Raw genomic sequence first — 22,381 nt, forward strand, 5'->3', positions numbered from 1 at the left:
TGAAAAGAGGCTTGCTTCTACAATTGTTTTTTATGTATTTTAATTCCATTTTGGTTGCCACTTTTATGTTATGAGATATCTGTATATTTTATAAGATTCAATACTAAACCTGTATGAAACTATACAAGTTTCCATTTCCTGGTCTTTTTGCCTCAAATGTTGTTAAATGAAGAGAAAAAAAAACACAAGATCACAAACTCCTTTCAGTATCACTCTGTAATGTCTAATTGCTTTAAAAAAGTGCGTACCATACATATGAGATACATTGTTTTATAAGCAAATATATATTATACTTTCAATTTGATAAAAGGTTACAGTCTGTACAATCATCTCCTGTGTCTACTACATATGATTTTTTTTTTACAGTGAAATCATGAATATATCATATAAAATAGCAAAATGACTTCATGATGAGGATTTCTAATCAGGCTTAGAGAGATCACACTCATCAAAGGTGACCATGGCACAGACATAAGTGACCTTCAGAATACTGTTTTCAGAGTGAAAATGCTATCTCCTTAATTAAGCAGAGAAAACACTGTAAAAGCAGTAGTAGCAAACATAGCAGAAATAAAGTGAGCCTGGGTTCTTCAGTGGAGAATTTAAAGGCGAAATGTCATCAAAGGTTAGATTTGGCACATAAAGCATTACTTCAAATACTTCAAAATATCATTCAACCATTTGCTGTGGAGGCATTGTCTAGATTTAACTTACAGCTGTTCAACACAGATTATCTTGTACAATGTACAGAGGTTTTACATTTAATTTCAGAACAAAGCAACTTCTATTACAGCACCCAACATGATCTGCCTCTTTACTTTCAACTTTGGCATTCCACTCCATGGCTTATGAGGGACAAATGTCATCCAAAGCCAAATATTCTACAATAAACAACTTACTTAAGAAACCAGCACATGCATTAATTATATTTGCTTTTCTGCAAAGCCTATAGGCTGTAAACTTATCTTGACATGTCTGAGCCCTTACTGTGCTTTACTTTTAGCACAAATCTACAGATGTTCGTGTTGTTTCTGCAAAACTTGCCCAGGGGATTTTCAGAGATCTGAAAGAAAGTCTGGGGTGGGGGATATTTGAAGGAAACATTAATAATCCAACAAAATCCTAGAAAAATGTGCCATCCTCAAGCAAAATTCTCAGCAGTGGTTGGTGATGGCACTATGGCGACAGAAAGCTGGATGCTGCGTCATACTGTATCAGGACCTCAGAGGGAACAGTGCTGTTTCAGTGGGAAGGAATGCAAATTTCCTGCAGCTGCAAATAGTTGTGGAACAAAAAAGACCATTCTTCGCAACTGAAACAGTATCATCAGCATTCATTCTTTCCTCTCAAGTGGTGTGTGTGAAAACACTCTCAGAGTCTCAGTGCAACACACACACACACACATGCATACACTCGTGCAGGGAGGTGAGAAACCACTCAATGTCCCTGCCTTTGCCTCTGTTCTGGGAAACATGCAGGTCTGACTAAACCAGGTTTGGGAGTGTTTTGGGTAATGGGAGGAAGAAATGCTAGGGTGTCAAAGCAGGATCTGTTGGAGTGAAGCTGGAGTGATTAATTGGGCTCTTATAAGTCCAGATGATGATGTGAAGATGTGGGCAAGCAGGAAGTGAGGAAATCAAACCGGTGCCACGTAATTCCCGGGAAAAGTCCCAAAAGCTTGTGTCCGTACTGACGTACCTAAAGAAAACAGAGCACACGCTGTGGTCAGACAACAGAAACAAATATATTAAGGCATGTATCCAAAATCTTCATTGTGCTAATTACACCTGCAATGTCTCATGATGTCCACTAGAGGGGGAGCTGACACTGCTAAATGTTTTGATATTTATCTCAATGAAATTTTATTGAATATTTTTAAATACTGCAGACCTACTGTAAAATCCCATTCTTTCATTACTTCATAGAAAGTGTTTCTTTAGTGACTCAGAGTTGTTGCTCTTGTTTTTTTTTTTTTTTGTTGTTTTTTTTAATCAATCCCTATTGTAAAAACCTACTTTACTGTCCCGAACAGACACTCCATTGGTGTACAATCTACAAAGGGAACAAATTAATGGGGAAAAAATGGATAAAATTGAAAAAAAAAAAAAAAAAAAAATCCACATAACAAATGCTGATGTTGACGAATATTAAAATATTTTTGAATCATGGCCTTCAATGTCACCTAAACTTAATACAAATAAAAACTTTGGGGAGATGTTGGAGTGACATGTTAATGAGTGCACTCCACCACATCACCATCACAAAACACCAAATGAGAGGATATATTTTAGAAGATTGATATTTGATTCCTCCACTAGAGGCACTGAAGCTGTTCTGGAGGCCCATGGCAGACGACAGTCAAGACACTTTTTCACCAATCTTTACATAATGTCCCGCTTCACTATACTGTTTCCACAGGAAAACAATTGAGGGTGTAATAAACCCTGAGAATTATTTGTGATTTTAAAATAAATCTTTTACTCCTTACCTACAAACCAGCCATCATCACATTTCTCCATCACTTGTACAATGTCTCCTTCTCTGAGCTCCAACTCATCTGAATTCTGTGGTTTGTAGTTGTAAACTGCTTTATATCTAAAATTGAGAACATAGATAAATAGACAAACAAATGGTCTGAGCCACAATTTCACCAAAGCTGCAACACTTGTCAACAAATGTCAACAAATAAAACACTGAAATCTTGGGACATACGGTTGGTGTTGCACCACTGTGTTTGGGACTTGTGTTTGCGGCAGGGAGTTGACATGTGGATTAGATGGAGCAACCTGGTTTGGTATTGCACCCTAAAAAAATAGAAACCTCATGTCAGGCATTATGAAATAAGAAATGATGAGCCACAATCCTGTCAACATAAACACTAACACCACGGGTTAGGACATGCAGTGACTTTCTGAAGCAGTGAGAGCAGACCTTTGAGGGGTCAGTGTATCTGGGAGTGTTCGCTGTGGTAGCTCCTGCTCTGTGTGCAGACGCTGACAACTGAGTGGAAGGTGAAACGGCTCTAGCTGTGGAGCTCTGGTTAGTCGAGGGTGTCCCAGCCCAGTGGTTGTTCTGGTTGGTGGGTGAAGCAGTTTTGGAGGTGCTGTGGAGCCACCGATTGGCCATTTCTTTGGGTGTGGGTGTCTGGGTAGGGGAGCGTGACTGTGAAGCTGGGCTGCTGTAAGGTACAGGTGAAGACGGCTTCAGGGGGGAGTGCTCGGGTTTGGGGCTGAGGGAAGTAGGGGTGAAAGGGAACAATGGTGACCGCGGACAGGGTGAGTGAAGTGGACGTCCTGGACTTTGAGGTCCAGGGGAGACAGGAGACATGGGGCCTGGCGAGTAGTCGTCCGTGGATAATTTGGTACGAGGCATCTTGTTGACCTGGACATAACTGGCCGGGAAGATGCCGCTCCGGCTGGTCCCTGAGATCCTCCCCTCCAACCACTTATCGTCAACACGCCTGGTTATACTGATCACCTCACCCTGAGGAAAAAATAAAATAGAATTTTGAAGAGTTAGTTATTACACAAAAATATCATCCACATTGCGAGTTACATACTGATGTCTGTTTATCATGCACCGATCTAAGTCAGTTCTAATCAGTCAATTCTGATATGGCATTAATGACAGAAACATTATCTTAGATATAAACCTCTGAAAATGCAATATGTTCTCAAACTGCACTGAGGAGCTTTTTGCTTTGACCACCTGAAGTGGCAAAGGTGTAAAACTTTTTTTTTTTCTTCTCATTTTTCGACAGGTTAAGAAACCTATTTTGGTTTTGATAAGACGATTTAAGAGGAATAGTTTGATATTTTGGTGAATATGTTAATCGTTATTTATAAGTGAGAGTAAGATGAGAGGATTGATAGCACTCCTGATCCAGTGTATTCTGTAAATGTGAAGCTATAGCTAGCAGTCAATTAGCTAAGCTTAGCTTAACACAAAGACTGGAAACAGTAACCTCCTGGAGTCTTAAAATCCCAGCACAGTTCCAGGAATGAAAGAATAACAATATTAATGTTAATTAGAGAGCTTTAGAGGTACTGGTAGGTGGATTTTGTTACCCCTGGACAGAGCCCAGTGTTGTGTCAAAATGTGTTTCCCTTTCAGTGTTTTCCTCCATTTAAAATGGTGTCTCCTGTGACAACCCTTTCTGCAGATAGGGTCAGGCTTAGGTTAGGTTATGATTAGGTGTAGCAGAGGTGAGTGGTTAGGTTTAAAGTAACACTGAGGTCAGGTTAAAGATCCACCTACCAGCAGCTTTAAAGTTCACTAATTAAAAAGCTTTCATTTACAAGCATCTCATCTTCAATCTATATAAAAAGTAAAGTGTGAAAACAACAACACAGCTGCTGGCATATTCGTCTCTGTTGCAGTTCCAATTTTTAGCTCAGGGTGTTTATTTATACAAAGATCCTCTCTTGTGCAGCAATAAATTCAGTAACAGTTCATTTAACATAATCCATATTAATACTCACTTTACGAAAAGAAAGTTCAACAGGTAGGTCAGCGTTGAAGTTATACAGCGCCACAGCTTCTCCATAGTCCAACACCTGTAGGGTGGGAGACTTTATAGGTGTCGGCTTCTCTGTAGGAAGCAGAATCTGTGAAGGAAAGAAAAGGAAATCATTTTTAGTCATGTGGTCTTCAATTATAAACATTTTACATTTTACAGTGAAGAAATTCACCTCCACATAAGATGTGGGGAAAATGCCAGCTCTTCCGTGATGTTCTCCTTCAAACCAGTTGGCATCTACCTGCCTATGGATGTAAACAATGTCGCCTTTATGCAGTGTCAGCTCCCTGAAGAAAGGAACAAGAGAATTTAGACTTCAGATTCAATCCAGAACTTTACATCTGATATTGCTGCAACTGTGAGTATGAAGGAAAGGAAATGCTGTATTTATTATATCAGCTAATAGTCTAACTCACTTGGGTGACTGAGCCTGGAAGTTGAACTTGGCTCGTGCAGCTTTCATCTGGAAAAACAAACAAATCATTCAGTGTTTTGGGAATTTGTACACATGCCTTTATCATACAAACAACTTGGAACCTATTCTTATCACAAAAACAAAAGGCCTTAACTTAAAATCACCACACAACAAAATGGATTTCAAAAAGATTTTCCAGTCTTTTAAGTGACAAGTAAGTCACAAAAGCATACCTTTTTCTCCTCTTTCTTAGGCGGGAGCTCCATGGTTTCATTTGCTGGGGAAAGACGTTCTACTGTGGAACAAAGTGAGGACACAATGGTAAAACAATAGAGTCAAAATGTGCACGCTCTCTTTGGCAAGTCTTGTTTTTGAATGTGTTGCTATGAAAAAGTAATCAGAGCCTTAACAGCTGCAGTACATAAGTTCAAAAAGGGATCTTGAATTTCCAGGAAAAACAATTGGATAAAGCTAATCTTTGATCAGGTCTTCTGAGTTCCACTTCCTATTTTTGTGGGCTTCCTCCCCACCCATCTAAAGCACCTTCTGTTTCTATAGGGAAAAAAAGCTTTCCATGCACACAACAGCCTCATTTAAAACGTAAAATACCAGAGCAGAGGACAACAGAGACAACAAAAGAGAATCATGAGACTGTCAGAATACATTAGATTACTAAAAGCTTTCATCAGATATATGCAGCCTGATTAAATAATGACCTGCTTGCTGAAAGTACACGTGTCTGCTGGTGGGTCAGGAGGTTTCAAGAAACGTATGGACATTACTGTTAGAAATAGTTAGAAATAATACTACCAGGGTTCTTATCAAAATCATTATCAAAGCAACAACAGAGTTGGTGGGAAAATCACAGTATGCATGTGGGAAGAAAAAGGTTATAAAGTCCATGTTTACCATATGTGGGAGCGGACGCCAGTAATGTACCAACAGAGCGATGGATGGGCTGCTTTGATGCTGATGGATTGCTGCAAAAGTGAAGAAAACATGAGCTTTTCATGTTTATATTCTCCCAGTAAGAGGAAAAGGTTTCTAATGGCATCAAAGGACACACACATGAAGTGAGGAGGCAGTGTGTGTGTGTCCTGCAGATTTATATTACAGTGCATCTGTTTGCAGATGCTGGTTTTCAAACACTGGACAGAGATGAGACAAATAATCAGACAGCTGAAAGGGACATGCAGATGATACTTGTCTGAGTCATGTTGTAATCCTCTAATTGAAAATCTGGTTTGGATGAAGTTTGGATCTTAAATTATCTTTACAGCCCTGAGACTTTATTCATGATCGGAATCATGAGTCTGGTCGTTTCTGGGTTAAGAATTAATCCAAACCCCATAGCTTCCTGCCTAACTGCCTCGGCTTTCATTTGCATATTTCCAGACAGTGTTGTTCTGTGTTCCAGCGTTTGCAGCTGGATGCCCATAGATAAACAACTTGACTGGATAACTGGAAACTAAAAAAAATAAATGGACACTTTCTTTCTGCCGTTAAGTTGAAATTTAACATCCTTAGCAATAAACTCTTCTTTTTTTAAAAGCCCCTCATCCCACCTAGCCAGAAAGGTCAAAACCCATGAGCTCAACTTAGCAAACAACAGTGAGAATCCTCCAAGAATGCATTACACACATGGTGAGAAATGTGGAATGCTGTCTGCTGCTGTTTGAAGTAACAAATAGTGTACTTGAGCTTGTTAAAGTTCACCAGCTTCACCAGAGTGTGTAGCACAGAGAGTCACCTGATCAACTAACAGATACCCTGCAAAGCATTATTATTGCTTGGTCCAATCACAGTGCTCGATTTCTCAAAACAGCAGGAAGCAATGGGCTGTTACTCCCACTTGATGAAACAATATTAAAGTAGATTAAGAGGCGGGGTGTTTACCAAGAGAAGACGTGTTATGTGGTGATTGACCCTGGCCTTTCCATTAACCTGCCCTGCATGTCTATAATAAAATCCAAACAATTAAAATAAAAACCACTTTAATAACAGCTAAACATCGGCATCAATAGCATGATTAGCATTAAGTTGTCAGAAAAACTTTTTTCAATTTCTCAGGTGGCCTGACATGGACTCCACTTGTCCTCTTGTTGGTGAAAATACTGCATCATTGCAACAAAGTAACAAGGACAGAAAACAGGAGTGCCATAACTTAAAATAAATAAAAGCAAAAAGACACCATTGAAAGACCTGAAAATCTGTACACTTTGAGCACAAGCACTTTTAGTTAGTGCTTCAGTGGAATCTCATACAGAAAAATGCATTTTGAACTGTAAAAATGTGGTTAAAAGGTCAGTAAAGATGCCATTATAAGCTGCCGATCAATTGTTTGGAGTAATCATACTGCATATTGCCTTCTTTAGTAATGTTGTCACTGACCTGTAGTTTGCAGTTACAGTCTTTGGAGCGGTAACAGGATCTCTGCCTCTGGCCTCCTGCAAGCACAGTGAGCATTAAACTCAGCCTTCGGTATCTCACAGCTTGGAGGAAATCTCACAACAACTCAGACAAAGTAGAGGTGCTGACCACTCCCAAAGGAGCAAGAAATCCCCTGGGTCCTATCCTCCTCGGGCTACAAACAGCACACCGCTCATGATCTGTCTGGGCTGTCTGTGATTTCAGTCAAATTACAGCCTATAAAGCTGATTTAATCACACAAGAATCAGGAAAAGCATGAGAATCAACATTTTTTGGCATCCAAGTTCAAGTCAGCTCTCTAAAAACAAGCTTTGTGGGATTGCAGAGGGAAAATCTAAACAACATTATAAAAAAAAAAAAGATTTTTTAAGAAAACTGATTTTCTTCATTTTTTGGCAGCCAGGTCTACGTTTGCTGAGGTGGGTGAGGGGAGGAGCTTGCAGGCAGGTGATTAACATAGCAGATCAATCTGAGTGCAAGGCAAGCAGGCGGTTTCAAGGCTGTCATCCAGGTCACAAAAACATACGTGGTCAAAGCTAGCAAGCAGAGGGATCTCCCTGAGGCACACAGCCTTCACTGGGAGCGTGAGGGGAGTAAGGGTGAGGGTGGGATTCTGCTAGATTTTTTTGGGGGGGGGGGGGTAGGAGGGATGCTTCAGCAGAGAGAGTCAGGAGGGGGGCTCAGTACCTCACCCCGGCCTCGATGCCGCTTCTTCTGGGAAAGTCTCCTCTCCAGGCCCTGGATCTCCGAGTCAAGTTCAGCCTCAAATCGACTCAGCTCAGAGACCAGACTGGCCTGAGCCCGAGCAATGATGGGGTTGGAAGGGCAAAATTAAAACAATAATACAGAGTCTAATTTTTGGAGCTACTGGTGTCCCTTTTTAATGGTTTAAAAAACAAAAGTCTTGGTAGAGTGGATACAGAGAGGCAGAAATCAAAGTTGTGTCAAAGCTACTCACCTCAATTGAAGGGGACTTTGGTTTTTCAGGCTGTTTCTTCGGGAATAGATGAGTCTAAGGACAGAAAAACAACACTAGACAGATGTTGCTTAAGTTAACTTAACTTATGAACACCTGCCACCCAGGCAAAGCAGGTAACTGTCCCAGGCCATAGACATCCAGGAGCCTTAAAGACTCCATAACAACTGCTTGTATATAATTATAATTGCAAAGTTGGTTAGGAATTTGCAGCAATATCAACTTCTTAATATTGGGCCTTACTTAATGTTATAGCTTGTTCTTTAGAGGGACCAAAATCTCATTTTAGGACCTCTAGGTTGATAAATTATGTTTTTATAGTGATGCTGCCATGTATAATAGGGGCCCACAACCCTTGTAGGTAAATTCCACCTACATAGCTGTAAAGGTCAGTGTGTATGAGTGTTCTAATTTCATAAGGCAAAGCTATAGCAATGAAAGTTTTAGTTTTAGCTTGGCACTCAACTTCCTTCATGAAAAATGTGTGAACAACAGTTAAGGACACAGGCTGGTTGTCGAGATGCCAGCAGAGGTATAAGGAAACATCCATATTTTTGTAAGCTTGATTTAAGTAGCCAGCCATTACTGCTTTCACCCTCCCTTTATACAAACGATTCTGTCAAGCATTACTTTAAAAGGCTGTGCTGGAGAGAACTACAGACCCCCTGTTCCATTTTCAGGTTTTTTTTTTTTTTTTTTTTTTTTGGCTAAATGTGTCTCTCTGAATGCCAAGACCTTCCCCTCATTTGGAAGTCATCCTCACTACAATCACAAACCATAATGTCACTGTGAAGCAGCACAAACACCTGATATGGTCTGTGCACTGCTTTTCTAAATGCTGTCCAGGGGATACAACATGTCATAAAAAGGAAATGAAATAAGTCTCCATGCTGTGAGCCATTATACACCACAAGAGGTTAACACCATAATACGGATCACAAGACACCTCAGCTCCTATGGGGGGGTGGGGTGGAAACAAAGATTCCTTTTCTTCACAAGTGCAGACGCAAGGCACAATATGCACCAGATCTGGGACAATGTTGCAAGAGCCACTCAGAAAAACTTTAGAAACGCCGCTCCATAACTCACCAGGGGTGTTTTAACACAGGGACACGTCAAAACGGCTGTACTCTCAAGACAAGACAAACCAGACAATAAAGTACAACCCCAGTGGTAAATAAATGCTGTATGAGTCTAAGTGTCAGCCTCATAAAAAATACTTAGATCATGTCTATTCTTGTCTGAAAAGCTAAATGAATGATAGAATAAAAGGAATGAGCACATCTGGTGGTAAGCAGCAGGTACACTGGTGGATGACCACACTCACAAGTTATTAGAAAGCTTGCGTGAGAAGATGAAATATGAGGACTTAGGCTGTAATCCTTAAAGAAAAGGTGCCCATCCTCAAACCTGTTCTTGAGCCTCACACTGGGAAAACATCAGCGCAAGACTACAAAAAGAAACTCCCGTGATTAGAGCCAACAACAATGCTGAGTAAATCTAGAGGTCAAAGAATCAGGCAGAAGCATTTTTTTTTCTTGCTGAAATCAGAGTGATATCTGAGCTTGTTTTTTAAACCATGACTGTATGTGGGGTCGTACCTGGCTGTGGCTCTCTGAGGCAGTGGTCTTCCCGGGCTCAAAGTCGAATATGCTCTTCGGTTGAGGGTGCTGCTTCCCAGGGTCTGACAGCTTATCTACATCCTCGCTCCTGAAACATAACACCCCAACGCACACACACACACCCACATAGACACAAACACCGTGGACAGCAACTTAATCATGGTTTCATTGTGAGTGCCTGTAACAACAAATCCAAACTTGTCTCTCCCACACACTTTCCCTCCACTGCTCTTGGCCTGAGTTTTTGCTGGTATTCAAGCAAAGACGTCACCTGCAGCCTTTATCTGATGTAAGGAATGAATGCATGAAGGTGTGCATTCTACTTTTAGTAGTTAAAAGAAATTGAAAGTCAACAGTACATGCATAAACATCAGTATACTGTTAAAACTAAACATTTAGAATTCAGCATTTCAGAATCTGGAGGCACTGCGAGGTTGCCACCAGATATTCCAGGTGTTTCCAGTGCTAAGCTAAGCTAACAGGCTGCTGTACCTACATATTTAAACATTTAGGGTAAGCGTACTTCCCAAAATGTCTGTTCCTTTAAGTTTGACTCCTGTTTCTCGTGCGTTACCAAACTCAATAAGCATGCAGCTCAGGTTGAATCAAGACTTAATTAAATCGCCCAAAGGTGTGAAAATGAGAGACTGTCAGACTGTGCTGTGGGTGTAATGTAATGTAATGGACTGGCAATTTGGCTGTCTCCTCTCCAGTGCATGCTGGGATATGTTAAGTCACCCTGTGACCCTGAAGCAGTTACATCAAGTCAGCTTGAACTCACCAGTCTGGTAGAGCCCCATACGGTGTCAGTCTGAAGAGATTCTTGTCTGCATCTGGACTTTCTTCTGTGTTGGCAGATAACTTGAGCCCTGCAGAGCAGTGGATCAGTAGAGATCAGGTGTTAAGAACGAGTTGTTAATGTGTCTGTGGACAGGACAACAATGTGGACTTTGGTGAATTCACTTACGTTCAGTTGACCACCGCTCTGAATCCTCCAGCTCAGGTTCTGGCAAACAAACACAACACAGACACCTTTTAAAGAGTACTTTGTATCAACAAATCAATCAAAATATCATAGTTGTACAGTAAGGGATTACAAAAATGTTTCCCTCAGTGAGACAGTAATCCTGCTTTTATAACTGCCAAATGTCATCAGTAAGTTACACTGCAGCAGCACTTCTCAGTGCTTTAAAATCCAGTATTGTTTAAGAGGACAAATGACAGAAGCAGAGAGCTGAAAATATTCCTCTGGAATAGAACTGATCCAGAGTAATCCACTAAAACCACCTCTGTGCTGTGACTTTGCCATTAACCACACAAAGAACAGGGAATGTGTTCCTACAGTATTACGCAACACGTAAAAGAGACAAATGAAAAGCTAGATTTGGGAGGGGCTGAGATGAGAAGCTGGATTATTGTCAGAGTTAATAAGACAAAATGACATGAGACTTTAGGGCTCTTTCATCGCATCTTATTTTGCCTCTGCCATAATCTGTTTGCTGGATCACCTCAGTGGTACCTGACACTGACAGAGAGGAATTCACTATAGACTTGAGTGTGTGAGAGGAGGAGGAGGAGGAGGAGGAGGAGGAGGAGGTACATCCTTACCCTCTGGCTTCTTGTGAATCTGTCTAAACATGCTCTTGTACCAGTCTCTGGGCTTGTTCACGCTCTAGTATAAGAAGAGAGGGGAGGTGCAGAGAGTAAACAAACCTGTCCAATAAGGCTTTGAGAAATGAAACACATTGGATATAACAGAAGAAAAAAAAAGGTGTGCAAAAAAAGTTGTGTTTGATATTAGGCAGTGCTTTTTTTGTCTTACAGATCTGGAGGCAATGGGCATCCCAGTTTCATCCACTGGACCAATTCCAGAGAACTTGATAAGCCTCTCCTCCCTGGTGGGAGTCCAGCTGCGTGGTAAAGTGGAGGAGCCCTGGACACCATTGGATAGCCCTCCTGATTACAACAACACAACAGTTTTAGTAATTATGTTTCATTATTGATTTCATGGAAAGTATACAACAATGAATCTGATTTTAAACCCTACCACATCACATGAAACCCAGATGTCTTATTTTCTTGAATTTTCTAATCATTGTCTCCTGTGATGTCTCATTTAAGTCTCATTTGAAATTAACCTTAATCATCATTTATTCCCCAAAAACTTATTTCTAGTTGTCCAGCACTGATGAAATTTGAAAATTCTTACCATGTGATTGTGAGGGGCCATAGTATGATCCAAAGCTGAGAGTTGTTGGGCCACTTCCATTCACTTCTGAAACCTTGAGAAGGGCAGAATTATTTTCAATCAGTTCAAACACACATCTCAGAGTAAAGTGACTGACAACTACAATATCTGTGGTTTCAAGACATGTCCATGGCTGTATGTATAGACTGTGATGCTGCATATTTCCACAGGGAGGAGCACTTGTTTACTGAATTCCAAGCACTCAGCCTCAGCATTGTTATTAACAGTCTCCAAGACATTTATGTGCATACCTTGAACTCTCCAGATGGCAGCCTTGCAGAGCGAAAAGGGCTCAGAGGAGGAGTAGGGAGGCCGGGGGAGATGACCACCTCGTGGGTCATCTCTGGAGAGGTTAGTATCTGCTGCCCTGAAGAGACTCTGTGCTCCCCGGAGAAGATAATCCGGGAGCCATTTGGATCGCCAACTACTTCCGTGAGTTGCTAAACATTAGAGGAAATGAGAAATATGCATGAGCGAAAACAATATGTGAACTTTGCTCCTGTCATGTCCTCCTGCTGGCTCTGGGTAAACATCGCTCTCTATGGAAGGTCATGTGAACTTGTTAGCAGCCCCGCTATTCTCCAGAGAATAACTGGCCTCTGTGGGGGAGCCTCTGATGAAAAGGCCCCTAATTTATTTAAAGCGGGACCAGTGGGATGTGGTGTTCCACCCACTTCATCATCTCTCTTGCCACAACTGCAGAAAGGCCTCATTCAAGGTGCAGAGCGGGGGCACTGAAACAGGAGAGGACCATTATGAGCCCATTAACTCCCTATTCACCAGGCCTCCGTATTCTCCAGCCAGAGGGTGGAGCCGGGGCCAGAGAGGTTGGGAAAGGGTCGTTGATGTCAACCTCAAAGTCTAGCAGGGCTAGTAGTGGTCCGGTGGTCTCCATGGTGATCTTTTTAACCCCCCTCCCGCTAATGATGGCCAGTCTAGCTCTCCTATTGGAAAACTATGTATTTCAGTCAGGTGCTTCGTGGGAAAACCCCCGTGCGTCTCATCTACAGTAGCCAACAGTTAAATTCTTATCTGCACCAAAGGCATGTTGTTGTGACACTGGACTGTGTGTCACTCATGAGTGTTCCTCTTGGATTTAAACATGCTTATTAAAAACAATGGCATTTGTGAAACAGCTGGAAATGTGGATATTTAGAACAGTTAAAAAAGGCTTTACCTGAGACTGCATGTGATCTGTTATGGTCCTTGCGTGATGGATATCAAATTCTTGCACCCAGCATCAAAAGTGTCTGCAAAGACATACAAGATACATTATCATTTTACTTTTTTCATTTTTTATTGAAATATTTTGTAAAGGTGTTACAATATCCCCATCATGAACATTAGCCATGCTATATTTTTAAAAAGGGAAAGTAACAAGCACCTCCAGACAGACTTGAAATCTACTGGTGTCTTGAATCAAATGTGCATTTAGATATAAAAGAATTTCTCAACATGCACATTATATTGCCAGTTCATGATTGCACCACTTTGAGGATAAATTGTTAGAGATATCCTGGAGAAATTTTACATAAGTTACCCATTGTTACCCCTGAATTTTGTCTCTATATGAAATCAAATATTCATGACTAAATCAGCAACAACAAGAAGTTAAATGTTGTTAAATCCTGTAACTGAAACTGTTGTATTTCAGAAAACTGTATGTTCATTCAGTTTACAGTTAATCAAATTGTAAGCTGAATGAGAAAATAGGTTTGTAGGACCTTTATGGTTTGTAGATGTATTGCTTTTTATATTGGAGATATTGAATCAATGTCTCTGAAATGAAATGAAAAATCGGAAGATGGTATCTCTTACATTTTTATTCTGAAACTTGCAGCAGGTTCTTTTTTAACCCTTTGAGTCAATAGTTGTGTGGGGTTCCACAAAGCCTCTCTGTCATAAATCACATTTTACATCCAGGCAGAGCTGACAACTGTTCCATTATCCCGTCCCACCAGTATTCCAAAGAGGGAAAGTTAGCGTCACCCACTTTTTCCCTGTTACTATGGAAAAACCCACCCAAAACAATGAGTGTGACTCACATAACTGCCTCATTCTTCCCAGTCATACAATGCCGTAATAAGCTGGACTTGAGGGGAGTAGATGATGGAGAAGGTCTGCTACTGAAAGTGGAGACCTACTCTGGACCCCTAATCAATCACACCTCAGAGAAACAGATCGGGCCTGCTGTTTCAACATCAAAGGCATTGGGAGAATGAGGGGGAGGACATTTCCGCTCCTGTATGAGGCAGGCAACTCTCATCTACAGTGGCTAAATGGCCCATAATGACAGTGTAGGCAAAAGAACCAAGGCCAGTGTACAGCCCTGCATCCCTGTAACCCTGGTCTCTGCAAAAGAAAGTCGTTAAGTGACTCTTTGTGAGCTCACAGCAACAAGAAAAAAATGATCCAAAGATTTGTTTTAATGTAAGGAATACACTATTTTTCTGTTCTGGTGCATACGATGGCTTTGTAGCTTGGCAAGAAAGTAATGACCAAGTGTGGACCAGGCTACTACAGGCTGAGAGCTGCCCAGCACAGTTTGCACTGATGAGTTTTCCATGTGGCATTTGCAGCTGAGCATTAGAGTCTATAATCATTGTGGTTGAGACCAAGAAAACTATACGCACTCTGTGTCTCTGTGCACAAGGTTAGAAGACAGCACAGAGTCCCTGCGGTGACAGAATCAATGTTCCAGTTTCCAGACAACGATGTCACTCTATCTGAGTCATCATCTCCCAATAAACAGTGTTACATAACAGGCAAAATATGGGAACTGCAGGATTGTGTCTACAACAATACCATTACTGCTCAGGCATGACAAATGACCTATCATCCCCCCAGAGCAATCACACACAGTTGACAATACTGCAAACAAGCAGAATTTACAAATAATGGCTTAAAGTAATCCCATTTACAATGTGTTTGACATGCTGGTGCTTATTTACACCACAGATCCCCCGAACAGGCTGCTGCTCATTTTAAAGGCCCCATCACACTGATGAACAAATGATAAGTAATCCCATGGCATTTAGAAGAAGTAAACCTCTTTAATCCAGGAGACACTTTCACTTCTTTACTGCTCAAGCATCAGCAGCAGCTGCTGGAGTCCATGACAGCTGCCCTCTGTCATAATCAAGCTTTACACAGTTTTGTGTGGTTACTTGAAATATATTAACAAATGTATTAATAGAATTAAGAATTAAGAATTACACCATAGATTTGGTAATGCACTTCTATTAACTTCCATAAGAGATTGAAGCAGCAGTGGCTGCGATGACTTTTAATCTTAAATATGGGTCAAGCTCCAAAAACCCTGAATCCCACCTTTTCTCATAATGCAACACAAAAACACCTTTCATATAACTCTCCTTACCTATTGGCGTAATACCCCTTTAGCACACACTGCAATATGTTACAATATGAAGTGCAGTGAAGTTTAACCCCTCATTATTTCTCTGTGGGACTGAATTGCTGAACCTGTGTAAATAAAGTAATAACATCGAATTAATATAACATGAATTATGGATTACTTTTTGTTTTCATTTCAAGTTGACTCTGGAGATCCCTCCCCTCCACTCAGAGTCCTAAGAGCTGAAACCCCCTGCTTCATCAAAGTAGCATCCTGATGAGTAAGCTCATGTCATAACAGTGTGTCTGTGTCTCATTTCCCTAGGGAGCGAAAATCCAACAGAGAAATACTCCAGCACTGCACGCATTTCCCCCTTTAAGAGCACCAAACACAATCCTTCCTAATAAGGAAAAATCAGTGTTGATATCTAGCAAGAAAATCCCTGTCCAGAAGTCTGGCTCTCCCTGGGTTTGCTCTGAACGCCCAGTGCATTCTTATGTAATTACTGAGACTCAACAGTGGAGGCAGCTATAAGCTTTCTCATGTAGACGAGAGCTTTAGAGTTGGTGGAGTGTGCGAGCAATTTGATGCTATCATTCTGAAATATGTGGAGGTTATAGCCCATGTATTTACAAGTCAAAACCCCTGCTAGGTGAGAGGTCCATTATCACCACCGGATCAGCTCTGTGATGGAGGAAAAACAGAGCCATAAAAGGCCCATGTGCATCTCAGATGAAGATGAGATGATGTCCTGCTTTAGACATGCTTCTAAAACACCAGCATATTATACTTCCAGCTCACTGAAAACACACTGCTTCTCATGTAGCACTCTACTCTTGCTTTACATTTAGTCCGGCAGCATAGGGTAACTGAGGACTTGCAAAATGAGAATCAAGGGATTTTGGTATGGAAATCTCTGCCTCTGTTCCCAGGAAACTCATCTGGTCTCTCGAAGCACTGGACCAGATGTTAAACTCTCTAAACCCTGGAAACAGAAGTCTATATGTCAGCTATATAAAATTGCACATTTGTGTCGTGACATATTTCTAAAACAGAAAGTTACGTTAGTCGGGCATGGGGATTTATTTTCTTCTCCTTTTTTTCTGAAAGGAGCGGATGAGGAACCAGACTATTATCTGAAGTTGCTGAGCCAGAGCAAACCTACTCAGCAGCTACAAGGTCAGTGAACTTCACCACACCCCTGTGATTCCTGTGAATCACAATGGGAGGTTTCCACAGCTGGGAACAGCAACACAATAGTAATGTAATAGTAACACTATTGCAAAAGAAAAAAAACAAACACATATGACAAGAGAAACCATCCAATGTGGTTATCATTCAGTAGCAAGGTCAGCTTATACATCTGAACTTGCTGTGAGGTCAATATTTCTCAACGCCCATTAGTCATGAAATTTCCCTCCTTGTCTTTGTTCCGTAGAAGGATGAGACCAGGTCTTTCTGAGGAGACCCTGACCTGCGATGACCTCCCTCCTTCTCCACCACATACAGAGCTTTTCACATTGTTCCCACTAAGAACAAGGCTGTCAAGGTGACCACACATACCCCGATGAATAACCGTCACAGTAGTCGACCCATGAACCTCTGCGATCTGCCGTCTGAGGAAAGTAATGATTTGCGGTCAGAGGGGGAGAATCACGTTGTCCGTAAATCACTTGTAAGAGCGAGTGGCGTCCCAGAATGCGCTGGTAATGAGTGTGGACAATGGGCTTAAATAAAACAAATAAAACTGTCACTTATGAATTGATCTCCCCACTTCATTAGCACAACTGTTGTCTTCTGCTCCTGTGTGCAGAGGACAACACCCCCATGGTAAAAACACAGAAACACAGAGTTAATCATTGACACCACAAGTAGGAAAACTGCTGCACACGTTCCTATGAACGGATCTAAGTCATTTACATGATGGAAACTGGCCAAAATATGAGCTAAATATTTGCTTAAGGTGGTCATTATGTTTGGTTGAGCATTGACCTCCATCATATTGGAGCTCAAACACCCTTACAGATATCGTACAAGCCTCAAAAAGTGTAAACAGATCCAGATCCTCTAATGAAGTGTTAACTTCCTGGATATTAACTGTGAACGGTGCGACAGACAGAAGGGTCAAATCTTATCGCCCGTTTGCACGAACACAATGTTACTGCTGCCCGACAAGTTACATAACAAGGTTATAAAACTGCCTTAAAAAGTGGTGAAAGGTAATTACAAGCACATTTGGTGAATAAATAAAGCGGGCATTTATTTCTAAACACATGAAATGAGTCACTGTGCAGCTATGTGAGAGATGTTAGGGGTCCTGAGAGGTTGATATCACAATCAAGCTGCCCTCCTGCATCTTAGCAGATGCGCGGACGCAGCCCATACAAGGTCCTGAAGCTGCAAGTTTATGATATGCAGTTATTGGGGGATACACACATTTATCAGGGAGGGAAGTATTTCACCTCCTTGTATGGTGCTCCTCTAGCCCGAGCACCAGGAGGAGTCAGTCTGTGTGCTTCTTGTCAATGGAGAGGCAATGCTTTCCCAGGAGGAGCTGCGTGGCAATAAATCACAGCCTCTCTCTCTCTCTCTCCAAGAACAGCCCAACACTGAGCTGAAGCACTGTGCAGTTTTATCAGATCTGCTCTTAAAACAAGCAGACATCACATCATTAAACATAACTCATTATTTGTGTGAGTGTGTAAGGGCAAAATCTGTCAGACAAACCATGAGAAAATACACAGTAACTGGAGAAAAATGTCACAAATCCTCATGCCTGTCATTTTGCATCTTCAAAGCTGAGTGCAACCTGTGGATATGAGCACTGGCAGCTAGACCCCTCAGTAATATCACAAAGGGAATCAGAGCCGGCTGTGGAAATCATCCTGACAGTAAGGGGAGCCTCCAGTGATGCCTGGACGGTCCTGGGGCCATTAGGCTCGATATCTGCTGCAGGGACTGGGAAAGTATTCTGACAGAACAAATGTTTTCCTCTGACTCTCTACAGCTCACCTGGCAGTTGTCAGGTTGTCTACCCACTGGGCAGAGCAATGAGGGATGGCATGTTGGGAAACACTGCCCACAAATGCCCTCACTCTGTCTCTCCCTCTGTGCTCTGGCTTTAACTCACATGTGTTTCAACACTACACAGATCACATGGGTCAACTTGTTTTCAGGTGTAAAGCAAAAGCTTTTTAAGACACTGGACTCCTGGGTAAGTCTGCAGCACTAATCCTGTAGAGCAGCCCTGAGCAGTTAACATCAACCTGGGAGATGACAGGTTACTCAACTTTAAAAAAAACACAATTGCAAAACAGTCTGCCAGACAAGAGTTCCAACGCAAACATATAAACCTGTGCTTCCCATGGGAAAGGGTGTACTCACCTCTCAAAAGCAGCACCTCGACACCTCTCCCCGTCCTGCACGTAAACCACGCCGCAGACCTTCCCTGCTCTGTCTCCCTCTCACTCATGAAACTAGCCAGGACACACAAGCTTGCCCTCTCTCTCTCTCTCTCTTTCTCTCTCTCTCACATACACACTCCCAGCCCTCTCTCGGCCTGCCTCCGTCGGAGGACTTCCCGGTTGACAGGCATCGCCATAGCAACCCACTTCGGCCCCCGTTCAAAAGCCACCCTGCTCTTGGCTTGTCAGTCCAGGGCACCTCCTTCAGTGAAGCGGCCCTATTGTTGCGATACGGTGATATTTCACAGCATAGGGTTAACCAGAGGGGAATGCAAATAGTTCATCACCTCCACCTCCCAAATGTTGACCAGTGACTCCATGGCACCCCCTCCTAACTTTATCTCTCCCATGCCTCCCTCTCCTTTTGTGTGTGTGTATCTCTATATGTGTGTGTGTGTGTGTGTGTGTGTGTGTACAAAGGCCAGGTCTCTGCCTAGCTAAAGGCATGAAGGGAGAATAGTAGCTCTTTCTGTTCCAGTTGTTCTGGAAGTGTTTCACAGTCATTACTCTACAACATACAGTCAAACACTGACAGCACAAGTCCTGCTGCCATCTCTCCCATGATCATACACACACACACACACACACACACACACACACACACATACAGCAGCAGCAGCAGCAACACTGTTGTTCGTCAAAGCTGAAGGAAATAACTGAGGACTTAGACGTGTTTTGCACTTTTAACCACAAATTATTCAAAGTAGGAGATGTGGTATGTGCACTGATAAGTCAGTCAAATTCCGGTCGGATGGTTGGTCAAACAGCCAACAACAGTCAAAAAAGGAATGAAGAACACTCTCAGATCCCGCTGTTGCTCTTGCAATAAGCACTTTCCCAAATAAAACCAGGATTTCCAGTTTGCCCACATATCTTGCCAGTGAAGACAAGCACCGCAAAACCTGAAATTGAATGTGCTGACAGGCTCGTTTTGGCGCTGAGCCTGCAGCAGGTAGACTGGGTTACAATGTCCATGTTGCAGGTGGGTGATGCAGTCACCTGCTGACAGATGCAATTAGCTGTTTATCTCATGCACACCATGGGTTCTGGCAATAAACTAAAGTTCAGGCAAAGACCGACATGTAACAGAGTCTAGTCAGTGGTCTATCTGTTTGTTTTAAAGTGCATGTGTGTGTGTGTGTGTGCATGTGCTGGTCGGTTCCAACTTGAAATTGAAGGTCTCAGCTCTTTTTAATAATTCAGTGGTCTGGCTTGGTAGAGCGGGGCAGATATCCATTTACCAAGCCTGTTCTCCTCACATGGTTGTTTTTGCCAAACGGCCTGAGTCGCCAAACCTGAGGGGCAGGCCAGGGCAGTGCAGGCCTCAGCTCAGGGCAGGCAGAGGCTCCGCTTTTGTAATCTGTGCCCTGTCCCCACTGGAGCAGACTTTCACCCCACTGTGTCCACATCTGACACCCTGTCACTCTGCAGCTAAATGAGGTAATCACGCAAGAGGTGATTGCGAGCTTTGGCCTGGGACTCGACACCTCTCTCCCACACTGGACCCTTGTTCGCTTTTGTCTCTTTGCTAAACAAACACAAGGCTTCACTCTTACGGAGAAACAATTGTCAGGACAGGAGGAAAGAGGCATGATGTTTTACCTCAGCCCCTCTGAGATGGATGGATTCCAACACCACTTTACTGTGCTGTAAAGGCCAACCAGTGTCCTCTCACACACTGAGTGGTATGTGCCAGTATGTTACTACAGAAGCTCATTAAAAAGCCTGACAGCCAACGGTTCCAGCGAGTGAATAAACCATGACATAAATCTCTTATATAATCAAAAACTACACCACTTAATGACTATAGCCTTGGGCTTTTTTTCTAAACTGCCAGTTCTGTCTACTCCGAGGTAACAAGAGACAGCAAGTCTGCAAAAATAACAAGATAAAGTTATCATCAAATAGGAGGATGTAACCAGAGAGACACGAGCCAACAGGTAAACAAGCATCACCGTAACTGTGGAGGACAGATAAGGAGCTCTGGACATCATACAGCTCTGCTACGTGTCATTCATAACACAGGTTGTGCTGTGAGGTAGGCCTCATGGAATGTCTCTGAGAGCAAACACAAAAGCATCAGGGTTTATTTTAGCAGTAAACAACATTTTTTCTGAGTTGTGCACATCCCCAGGACTGCGGGTCACACTGTTGGCTGATGAGGACAAACATCTCTAGTATAGTTATAAATCCTCGTGAGACCTGCTGCTTGGAGGATGCTTATTTTGAGAAGTTTGGTTTAGAAAGAAAAATGAATGAGTACTTTTATAACAGCACAAATATTCACACACCAAAATGTTTCAAACCAGAACAACAACTAAAGCCAGGAACAGGAGGTGGCCTTTGGACAGAGGGGCTGGTGATAACCATCATCTGAACCACAGACAATAAAAGATTTAGCTTCTGCTGAAGTAAAGTCCTCCTCATATCCACCCTTTTCTATGTAACTGCTCAACTGTTGCTCAACAACATTCTGAGAAAAAAAAAAAATACAAAAAGAAAAAAGTGACAGATCAACAGATAAACAGCCCTGTCTTATCATGTTTATCATGGTGGTTCCCAGTGATAAAATATCCAGCAGTGAAGAACAGCAACAACATGATGCTCAAATCTGTGCCAGAGGCAGTCACTTTCAAATCAAAATGAAACTCAAAACCACTAAATCAAAACTGCAGTCAGTCACATGACAGTAACAAAGGCTTGGAAAAACATCTTTTGAATTCTGAGCATTTATTTCTTTGTCATACTAACCCTGGCTCTGGTATTAAGTGGCAGCACAAGTTGTAGAGTACTTACAGGCGAGTGCAGGCTGAGCAGAGTGGTCTCCTCAGCGCAGAGGAGGGAGAGGAAGTGAATGAAAAAGAAGGAGGGAACCACTGTTGCTCTTCTGTGTGTCTCTCTCTCCCTCCCTTTTTCTCTTTCTCAGGCCAACAGGGTGTCTTTTATCTTTGGTGAATGATTCAGCGTGGGTCTGAATGTTTGACTGGGTGTCCGTAGGCGTGTGTATGAATGTGTGTGTGTATGGCTTGATGTTTGCATGTCTGTGTGTATGTGAGTGCGCACTGCAAAGCTCATCAGGGAGAAGGCGCGCAGTAATAGTTTCCATCCACAGCTGGAAATAATAGAGATTCCCATACAGGCGCACAGGCTCTGTGGCACCGCCCTCTAGTGTTTTACATGCAATGGAAGAGGAGGTGAATTCCAAAGCCATCTCAATAAATAGGCATGAGTGACACTCATTATAAAAGTATTGTCTGGTCCTTGTCTTAGGTCTTTAGATGTTGTGTGTGTCACATTCATATCAAGCACAAAAGATAGTCTGGAGCAATTTCTATGAAATCCAGATGGATCA

The 22,381-nt window shown here is 42.2% G+C and overlaps 1 protein-coding gene across 7 annotated transcripts; it reads right to left on the reverse strand.

Moving 5' to 3' along the window:
• Positions 1 to 198: 198 nt before the first annotated feature.
• sorbs3 (sorbin and SH3 domain containing 3) lies at positions 199 to 21,965 on the reverse strand. 7 transcript variants are annotated; one of them, XM_018668934.2, is made up of 21 exons: positions 21,826 to 21,965; positions 13,388 to 13,460; positions 12,462 to 12,650; positions 12,172 to 12,244; positions 11,785 to 11,918; positions 11,571 to 11,634; positions 10,930 to 10,968; positions 10,744 to 10,831; positions 9,942 to 10,050; positions 8,323 to 8,376; positions 8,052 to 8,159; positions 7,326 to 7,381; positions 5,844 to 5,914; positions 5,168 to 5,229; positions 4,936 to 4,982; positions 4,692 to 4,806; positions 4,482 to 4,607; positions 2,932 to 3,483; positions 2,713 to 2,804; positions 2,489 to 2,595; positions 199 to 1,698 (listed from the first exon to the last, which is right to left on the reverse strand). In XM_018668934.2, the coding sequence occupies exons 2-21, from the start codon at positions 13,397 to 13,399 to the stop codon at positions 1,637 to 1,639; spliced, it is 2,160 nt and encodes a 719-aa protein (XP_018524450.1). In that variant the 5' UTR covers positions 13,400 to 13,460; positions 21,826 to 21,965; the 3' UTR covers positions 199 to 1,636. The 7 variants fall into 7 exon arrangements, with proteins under 7 accessions (XP_018524450.1, XP_018524452.1, XP_018524453.1 ...); XM_018668936.2 differs by lacking the exon at positions 21,826 to 21,965 and adding an exon at positions 18,950 to 19,130 and having other exon boundaries at positions 5,168 to 5,226; XM_018668937.2 differs by lacking the exon at positions 21,826 to 21,965 and adding an exon at positions 18,950 to 19,126 and having other exon boundaries at positions 199 to 1,075.
• Between the last annotated feature and the right edge of the window lie 416 nt (positions 21,966 to 22,381).

The sequence above is a fragment of the Lates calcarifer genome, linkage group LG13 (genome assembly GCF_001640805.2).
Source record: "Lates calcarifer isolate ASB-BC8 linkage group LG13, TLL_Latcal_v3, whole genome shotgun sequence".
NCBI lineage: Eukaryota > Metazoa > Chordata > Actinopteri > Centropomidae > Lates > Lates calcarifer.

Bases quoted from the DNA above. Each gene is read 5' to 3' on its own strand.
- sorbs3 (XM_018668934.2), bottom strand. The intron at 7,382-8,051 runs GTACTGAGCCCC...CTGTGCTTGCAG, and splicing joins GGCATCGAGGCCGGGGTGAG to GAGGCCAGAGGCAGAGATCC. The intron at 4,608-4,691 runs GTGAATTTCTTC...TTTCCTTCACAG, and splicing joins TCCCCACATCTTATGTGGAG to ATTCTGCTTCCTACAGAGAA.